At 52.7% G+C, this 9,557-nt stretch overlaps 1 protein-coding gene across 1 annotated transcript; it reads left to right on the top strand.

Annotated features, from left to right (window-relative positions):
* Positions 1 to 1,778: 1,778 nt before the first annotated feature.
* LOC142879692 (V-set and transmembrane domain-containing protein 2A-like) lies at positions 1,779 to 7,762 on the top strand. The gene is made up of 4 exons (XM_076013093.1): positions 1,779 to 2,811; positions 3,899 to 4,068; positions 6,946 to 7,074; positions 7,742 to 7,762. Exons 1-4 carry the CDS (start codon positions 2,733 to 2,735, stop codon positions 7,760 to 7,762), a joined length of 399 nt encoding a protein of 132 aa, XP_075869208.1. The 5' UTR covers positions 1,779 to 2,732.
* Positions 7,763 to 9,557: the final 1,795 nt, after the last annotated feature.

Raw genomic sequence — 9,557 nt, 5'->3', positions numbered from 1 at the left:
TTGATCTCCCGCTGGAAGAAGCATGGATGGATGGATGGATGGATGGATGAGTGACGGCCAGGTTGATTTTCACACCAGCAGGGGAGAGAAACAGGCCTGACACTGGCAGATGGTGAGAGGGAGAGGAGTAGCGTCATGAAGAGTGATGACAACGCAACACAACAACTGAGCTTTATTATTATTGTTGTTGTTGTTGTTGTTGTTGTTGTTGTTGTTGTTGTGTTGAGAGCAAAACTCTAACCCCCCCTTCTCTCTCTCCCCCCCCTCTCTCTCTCTCCCTCTCTCTCTCTCTCTCCTCCCTCTCTCTCCCACACACACACACAAAGAAATGAATTTATTTTATTTAGCGTCCATGTTTTAGTCACACTTGTGCTTCACTAAGGTTGTGTTCTCTTCTGCCCCGACTGAACAAAGGAACAAAGGAAGAGAGCAGTTGCGTCTTTACTGTTTGAAGTGGTCCACGCACAAAGGAAACATTGGTTTTTCACTCAGTGTAAAAGAAAAGCTTCTTTAATGAAGTCTTTTGTTGCAGCAGATATTCTCCTGTCATCGCAGACTTGATGATTCCTCTCCACTCAACCAAGTGGAAAGAAAATTACCTTCAACCAACAGGAATGAACACCCAATGAGTTCCAGTGACTTTGACCTCTTCGTCTCCCCTATTTCCCTCTGTTGTGCGTCGACGCAGCAATGCAACGATGCTCCGTCTGCCGCAAAAGATCCATAATTCACAGTTTGCTGCCGGAGACGCTCGTCAGTGTCACGTTCAGCCGCTCAGACAAAGGAAGTCTGACGGGGACATTTTTCTTCCTCTGCTGGAGTAGAAACACACTCGCTGTGTCGATGCAGAAACAAAACAAGCTAAACGACGACGACGACACAATAATGAAAGAAACGCAGGCGGGATGTGGAACAGTTATCTGGAACACGCCATCGCTGCCACGGTCGTGTTTGTGTGTCTGCCTGTCGCTCAGCGTAGCGGAGACAAACAGCAGGAGGACGAATCAGTCATCAGGCGTGTTAGTGTCTGCAAACAGCATCAAGCCTGCTCATCACACACTGCCTGCCTGCCTGCCTGCCTGCCTGGGAGCTCCTCTTCATAAACACTCAAACTCTTTGCTGGTGGTTGACTGTTACCAGGACACCCCCCTGCCTCCAATACAGCACAGTTAGCCCTCTGTTGGCAGATCTTTCCACATGGTTGACAAAAAGAAGGAGGAGTCACCTCCTTCCACTCAGCAGAAGCCCTGAAGCCTGAAGCCTCCTCTCATTGAGGGCCTCAGCACCACTGGAATCCTCCTCAGTCCAGCCAAATGAAAGTGTTGCAATAATAGGAACCCTTTCACTTAAACACTCCTTTTCTTTTTTTTTTGCTTTTTTTTTTTTTTTGCTTTTTTTGTTGTTTTTTTCTTTTTTTTGGGGGGGGGGTAACATTAGGAATGTTGAAAACTGACATCACAGTGAAACAACCAGAACAACCTCTCTCTCTCTCTCTCTCTCTCTCTCTCTCTCTCTCTCTCTCTCTCTCTCTCTCTCACACACACACACACACACAATTAAAGAGTATGGAGGGTGCAGAGTGTCCTCACAAAGGCTCATATTTCTGTCCTAATGACTGAGGACGCGCTGTGCTGCTCTTGATGGGACACCACCTCCACCACCTCCTCCTCCTGCACCTCCTCCACCCCCCACACCCACCATCACAGGGGACGAGGGGACTGCAAACGAGTTGGATCCACCCACACGCTTTTGTGTGGTGGTGTGGTGTGTGTGTGCGCGCGCGAAACCCCTCAACGTTACAGAGGAACTTTGGTGTTGTTTCACGCACGTGACGCCAATGTGAGCGATGAGCGCACTGATCGCAGAGGTTGTGCGTCAGACGGACGGCTGTGCGTGAGGAGGCAGCCGCTGCTGCTGGTGTGTGTGTGTGTGTGTGTGTGTCTCCGTGTGTGTTGCGTTGCGTTTCCTTTCCTTTCTTTTCGGCGGTTGCTCGCGAGGTGCGCTGCGCGTGCAGGCCACGGCGATCCACCACGCGCGCTCGACGCGTCTCGGAAAAGAATCAAGAAAAAAAAAAAAGGAAAAACCGCGGCGACCACTGGCGCTCAGTCCCTCAGCCAGTCAGCCAGTCAGCCAGCCAGTGAGAGCAGCAGCCAGTCAGCCAGCAGCCCTCAGACACTGTGGACTCGCTCTGCCGCGGAAACAGGCGCAAAGAGAGACGAGCAGGAGCACCAGGCGGAGGGTTGGCGGAGGAATAACAACTTCAGGGACGTCGAGCTGCGGCGCTGCTTCTGTTTTTTCTCTTTTATTATTTCCCCGCGTTTCCCTGTCGCAGCAGCAGCGGCAGCAGCGGCAGCAGCGGCAGCAGCGGCAGCAGCGGCAGCAGCGGCAGCAGCGGCAGCAGCGGCAGCAGCGGCAGCAGCGGCAGCAGCAGCGGCAGCAGCGGCGGCAGCAGCAGCAGCAGCAGCAGCAGCATGTTCCACCTCCGGTCGTCTCCGTGTCAGCGCACTGTCCGGGCAGCTGTGTGATTTTGGGGGTCTCTCAGGCTCGCTGTGTGTGTGTGTGTGTGTGTGTGCGCGCGCGCGTGTGTGTGTGTGTGTACGGGGAGGGGGCTTCTTTTTGACTTGAACCCCCCACTGTTGATTGGTGGAGGTTGGTGTTTCTTTAAAGCCGAGCAGACCCTCTGGCTGATGTAAAGACGCAGCAGGAAGACTCTCGGCAGCCTCGACACTGGAATGATGTGGACCTCTCATGACACTGTTGGATTTGTCTTCCTGGCTGGATTTTGTGTGCACTTTGGATTCTGCTTTGAAGGTAAGAACCGCAGCTTCTGTATCTAGAAGCCCCCCCCCACACACACACACCCTCTGAAATCCTCTAACATCTCTCCGTCGCGATCGTGGCGCGGGTTCTCGCTGCCGTGCATCGTGCGCGGGCAAAGTGTTGTCCAAAAAGTGCGCAGCTGCCTCGCGATCCGCTCCTGCGGAAAACAGCAGCAGGCTGCTTCATTACTGCGAGAAGGAAGCGACGGGTCGGAATGAAAGGCAGGATAGAAGAAGAGGGGAGGGATTGGAGGGGAGGGGGGGTAAAAAGGGCTGCTGCTGCTGATGCTGATGCTGATGATGATGAAGATGAGGATGATGAGGTTTGCGGTTTTGTTTAATGACCATTATTCCACCGCGATGAGGGCTTGAAATGCAACTGGTGATTGTTTGAGATAAAAGTCGACGGCTCTCCCTCCTCCCCTGCATCGTTTTTTTTTTTTTTTTTTGGGGGGGGGGGGGGTGTCGGTGGTCGAGGGTGAGCCAACTTCTTCTTATTCGCAGGGGCGGGGGGGGACGGACGGCTGCTTGATCGCAGCTTGGAGCGCTGGGATCGCTGCCTTCCACTCTGTGGCTTCTGAAATGGTTCCGTGGCGTCGTCGTCCCCCCCCCCCAAAAAAAAAACAAAAAAAACAACAACAAACAAAAGATAAAGAAGAAAAAGAGAGAGAATTATTTTGGGTATTGTTGATGCATTCTGCCACTGGAGTCGCTCAGCTGCGGCTGCTTGGCTCGTGGCTGCAGCCACAGTGTCTGACAGAGCTGCATCGCTGTGACTCCAACACAGACAGAAGAGGTTCCAACTGGGAGAGCCGGGAATTACATTCTGGAATAATTAGACCTCACCATGAAGGTTCATCATCAGGGTGGTGGCAAAGGATGGAGAGAGAGAGAGAGAGAGAGAGAGAGAGAGAGAGAGAGAGAGAGAGAGAGAGAGATCTTCATCATCCAGTGCTCGGCTCTGGATGCTGCCACAGCTGCTGTTGGGTCCAGCAGCAGCAGCAGCAGTGTTGATGATGAATCTGTTGCAGAACCGCAGAAACCCTTCAACACCCCCTCCCCCCCCCTCTCGTTCGCAGGTCGCTTCACGGACCTCCCCTCCAACATGACGGTCAAGGAGGGACAGAACCTCGAGATGGCGTGTGCTTTCCAGAGTGGAACCTCCTCGGTGTACCTGGAGATCCAGTGGTGGTTCCTGAAAGCACCAGAACCCAGCGAGAGTCCGGAGGACGTGGACGCCGACCAAGAGGTACGAGGAGATCTTGTTCTATTCAAAGCACCTCCCTCCTCCTCCTCCTCCTCCTCCTCCTCCTCCTGCCCGACCCCGCCAGCACGCTCAGGTTTGAAGCGCTGGCGGAGAGACGTGAGAGGCTGGAGGAGGAGGATGGAGTGGTGGTGGTGGTGGTGTGGGGGGGGGTTATCCAACAAGTATCTGCACAATTACACACATGAGCAAGGAGAGAGAGAGAGAGAGAGAGAGAGAGAGAGAGAGAGAGAGAGAGCCCAGCCCAGCCTGTCTCCCTCTACACCACCTGACCTCCTGCGACAAACTGTGAAGCCATTTCCATCACTGGACTCAACAGAAAACTCACATTCTGTGTTTGGCTCCTGCAAACTGTTTTTTGACAAAGAAATTGTATCTTCCAGCTTGTGAGCAACTCCACTCCCTAAACACATTGAACAAAACCCCAGGAGGTGAAGTCAGAGGCCGTTGGCCCTCTAGCAGCAGATTAGCAAGTGGCTGGATCAATGTGTCCGCACATTATAAACTCTTGTATCGGGCCTCATTAAAAAGCTGCTTGGAATCACTTTGGCATGACGTCACAGCCCCCCCGCCCCCACCCCACACACACACACACACACACACACTGTGCTGTAAATACCGAGAGAGAGGAGCTGCTCTCGCTTTTTCGCTCTTAAAGCCGTCTCAGCCGTCTCAGCCTCTTTTTCTCCGTCTCTCCCCCCTCTTTCTCTCTCTCTCCCTCTCTCTCTCCCTCTCTCTCTCTGTTTGGGCTGTGTGGATGGAGCGCAGTGCTATTGTGCGGCAGGTAGCTGCTTGTCAAGATGTGGCAGGGCCGCCGTATTGTCATGACAAGACATCAAACACTGCTCTCTGGATATTTTAGGCACAAAGAAGCAGAGAGAGGGAGAGAGAGGGAGAGAGAGGGAGATATGAGTGGCGTGTGTGTGTGTGTGTGTGTGTGTGTGTGTGTGTGTGTGTGTGTGTGTGTGTGTGTGTGTGTGTTGGATATCCATGTGGCATTAATCATTGTTCCATTGTTGGCCCAGCTCTGCTGTGGCGCCGGCCAGGCTTTGATGTCGACTTGAGCTCACGTGACTCCCGGATGTTGAGGCTGAAGTGGCCTATTGACGCAGGCGTCACATCTCCTCCGCCGTTACTTATCATGGGGAGCGGGGGGGTTGGGGGGGGGGGTGTTAGTGGGAAATGAAAGCCGCTGTGCATGGACGGGAGAAGCATCCCGTTCCCGCGGCGTTCCGTCTTTGAATGGCAACGAGAGAGACGACTCTTCCACTGCTAATGTGGATGCAAATGTGATCGGGGCGCAGCACGCCAGGGAGTGGGGGGGGGGGCGGACTGGCGGAGCTCTGAATCCATGACATGAAATGGAGGACGTGGAGGACAGACAGACAGACAGACGGACAGACGGCACTCTGGCTCAGAAAGACTTTCACAGGCGGCAGATGGAAAGTGAAGCGTGGTCGTTTGGTGCAGCGCTTTACGTCTGGCTTCCAACGGTGGGAGGAGCCTCAGGAAGCGTCCGCTCGCCGCCAGGGACCGCTCGGCAACCACACGGCAGCCATTAAAGACACAATCATGAGCATTGGCTAAAGCTGTGAGGTTTTTACATTAATATTGCAATATTCTTCATCAAGACCTGCAACCCGGCCAGGGTTCCTTCTTCTGCTTTGGTATCTGCTGCTGCTGCTGCTGCTGCTGCTGCTGCTGCTGCTGCTACCACTGCTGCTGCTGCTGCTGCTGCTGCTGCTGAGCCATGCTGTTGTGACAGTGATCTTGATAACAATAAGCGGCGAGGGCTTATCAGCATTTACGGCAGAAGTGCTGAATTAAAGAGAGAGGAGCGGAGGAACGGTTGAGGCCTTGATAGGCATCAGTCTGGCCCGGCGGTGCCCAGCCTGCGTCCGGCTCGCTTGGATCAACGCTGCCTGCATTTACTCAGCAATTGATTGTTCTCGCTGGTTAAAGCCTTTCAATCCATAAGGCTTTTACTTTGCTGCCACTGTTGAGCCGCTGGTTTGTGCGTGTGTGCACGTGAGCGGGTGCGCTTGCTATATTGTGTGACCTGCACGTGGGACAGAGGTTCTACGTACCGACAGAGTTCTTGGACAGATGTGAGATGGTGACGCCGCAGCCCTCGCTCTGACTCTGACGGCGCAACCACTGGGGGTCCTGGAGCCACGAGTTTCCACCGAGCTGAATTAACGCTCAGTGAAATTGACAGTCGGGTTCCAATGGATGTCAGCGCAATATATTGGTGCGCATCTCAAACTACGCAGCCCACGCTGTCAAGATGCGTGAGGTTCAGCCGGCGGCGTCAATCAGCTGAAGTGCAGCGACGGGAAGCCGCCTGACTCACTGTCACGTGACCTCGTGGCCCCTCAGCGGCCTCTCCAACTTTGGGAACGTGACAAGAGAGAGTCAGATCACGTGACCTTCAGCAGGGCACCTGCTTTGTATCAGCAGGTCCCTGGAGTGATGGAGGAGAACCTCAAGTTCTTCTCTGCAAGGTTCAATTTTCCAGTTTCTTTGTGTCTTTGTCTGTGGTGCCTCCTGGTCTCCAGGATGCTCAGCAAGCTGCTGCTGCTGCTGCTGCTGCTGCTGCTTTTACTTCTGCGCATCCAGATGAAAAAAAGAAGTTAATTCAGTTACACTGAAGAAGTAGAACCCACTTTGGTCTTAAGATTGCTGCCAAAGTGTCAGTGAGAGGTTGGAAGCACCAACTCCATCCTGACTGATTCTCCTGCGTCTCGACTCCTCCACAGTCAGCAAACACTCACTGCCTGGCCTCCAGCTGCACTCGGCCCTCCACCATCCTGCCATCAGATGGTGGATTTGTCTGGTCTCCACGCCCTGTCCAATAATCAGCCGGCATTAAGTGATCTGACGCCGTGGCTCTACAGAGGCGGACTGCGATCCTTGCAGGGCGTGGGGCCAAATATCCAGCAGATTATGGAGCCGTGCTACCTGCAGCCTCCTGAGATGCAGGAGCTGCAGGTAGCAACTCGTGGCGTCTCATGGAAGGTAATGAAGAAGCGGGTGAATGGTTTTCTACACAGTGGAGACAGTGAGGCTCAGTGCAGCTGGCAGCGTTCATAGTTTGACATTTTAATTGGTTTTTCAAACGTCTTTATCAACACTGCTTTCTTTTAGTCTCCTCATTGGTCCGTGTGTGTGTGTGTGTGTGTGTGTGTGTGTGTGTGTGCGCGTGTGTGCACACTCTGCTGCTGCTAGCAAACACCTGACATGGTTTGTAAAAAAACAACAGTTTTCATCGACCTCCTGGCTGCAAATATCATCCAGCGTTGAGTTCCTTCCTGAAGCATTGAGTCCACTGAGCAGCGCGCTGTGATACTGGTGTGATGGAGACTGCTGCTCGGTGCTATTCTGAGGTAAAGACCAGCTAGTGACATTTTTAGAGGCTTCCCTGCCTCTCCGTGAAAGAGGAAATGTGTTCTTCAGAAAACAAATAACTTGTGATTTTTATGTGCTGATGATTCAGCCTTTAAAGAGTGCTAAATCTCATATTATGGGCCTTTAAATCCTTGCTATTTCTTCTCTAGATGAGAGTGTTTTGCTGCTGCATGACATGAATTCCCATTAGCACACAAACAAAACAAGATAAAAAACCCTTACCTATTTTCCCCTGTGAAAGCCTCAACAGGATGAGGTTTGCATAGGCTAAGGATATATTCAGATTGCCCGTGGATTAAGCCTTAAAATAATGACTCGGATATGGATTGGCAGCCCAGTGTTGAAAGAGCCAAACAGGATTTGTCAGGGACTATTTCCAGGCCAGGATTAACCCCTGAATTGGTTCTTAAGTGAGTATTGATGCAGCGGGAGAGGAAATGGGAATCCTTGAAATTTGTTTTGGTGCTGATAGCCAAACGTGTCGGTTTCCTAATCCTCGAGGAGCACCGAGGGTTGGAGAGAGGAGCACAATGTGCTGCTTCTTTTAAAAAGAAAACAAAAAAGGTGCAATTTTTCTCCCAGGGACAGAGGCCGTTGATCAAATTCACGCCACAGTGTTTGTTCTCATGAAATTGCATGAGGGCCGAGCTGGACATGGATTAGAGCGGGGGGGGAGCGAAGCAGTGGAGGACAAACTGGATAAAAACCAAGCAAACACGTGGCTGGCCAGAGCTGCCGCTTGGTTCCACAAGCGGCCCGACGGTTCCTCCTCTCGGGTTATAAATGACTCGGTGCCGCCCAGTAATTATGCACAAACACAGAGGGACCCCGCGACAAAATATTCACACCTCCCCGACAAAGAGGAACGACACAGCTGACAGGATTTAGCAGCGTGCTGGTGGTGAGTCAGACTGATGGCCAGGCAGCAGCGCCAGCACACAAACAGTTGCTGTCGAGCAGATTGCCGCACGCATGGCAACGGCAGTACGTATGCCTATGCATAACTGACATATTCTATCATTTTTTTTCCATGACCGGCTCCAGTGCTCCAACCGTGCAGAGTCTTTTCTTTTTTGCAAAGTGCTGGAGATTCTGATGCCTGCTTTTGCTATTTGGGATTATGAGCCTCCAAAAGCTCCCGACAGACACAGGGACTCGTGTTCCCCACCAATTCTGGGATGGATTTGAGAGCAGGATCTCAGAGCCAGCCGGTGGCGTCGGTACGCTGCTCCTGTCGACCGCCACCGTCATCTCAGGAGACTCTTTCAGTCTCTTTTCTCCACCTCATGGAAGGAATGAAATGAGATTTCAGCGGCACCTAAACACCTGAGACGCTCACAGCCAGCTCACAGGAGTTCTCTGGCCCGATGGACCCTGCAGCGATGGCCATGCATCGTGTGAAGATGTGAAGATGTGAAGGCCAACGTGCTGCAGGAGGATGGCTCCGGCTTCATGGTTCTCAGGCTCCTCTTTGATCCAGACACCTTTCAGTTTCATGGTTGAAAATCATTACCGATGCTAGTCTGCAGCAACAGCTGCAGCTGCTGCTGCCTCTCTCCAGCTGAGATCCATCACAGCACCCCACCGGCTGTCTGTCTGTCTCCACCAGTGTTGATTGGCCGTCATGTTGGCACGATGGACCAACGGGCTGGAAATCAGCGAGCACCGCGTCACCGCCTGCTTCGTCACACTGAATGTTTGGAGGCTGCAGATGTGCGGCCTGGAAACATCTGAAGCTGCATCCTGCAAGCACCGCTGCAGAACCGAGCCCCTCTGGTACCAGTGCCAGCCGGAGGCTGCATGTCGCAAGCACGGGGCAACGACCCTCACCTCAGTGTGTTTGACTTCTAAACACACACACACACACACACACACACACACACACACACACGCACGCACGCATCATGAATAGGCCGTTTAGTCTGGAAGCCTCGATCCCTCCCCTTCTTTTTCTTTTGGGAGGTTTGATCCGTCTCTCTTTTTTGTGTTATCCAGCTAATCCGGCTGCCATTGTTTGCTATTAGATCAAATTATTGAGTAAATCTGTACAAGCCTGTCCACTGGTA

Source organism: Nelusetta ayraudi, unplaced genomic scaffold, assembly GCF_046127955.1.
Source record: "Nelusetta ayraudi isolate G7.1 ecotype Tasmania unplaced genomic scaffold, CSIRO-AGI_Nayr_v1 ptg000141l, whole genome shotgun sequence".
Classification (NCBI taxonomy): domain Eukaryota; kingdom Metazoa; phylum Chordata; class Actinopteri; order Tetraodontiformes; family Monacanthidae; genus Nelusetta; species Nelusetta ayraudi.
This window is presented reverse-complemented; position numbering and strand designations above follow the sequence as displayed.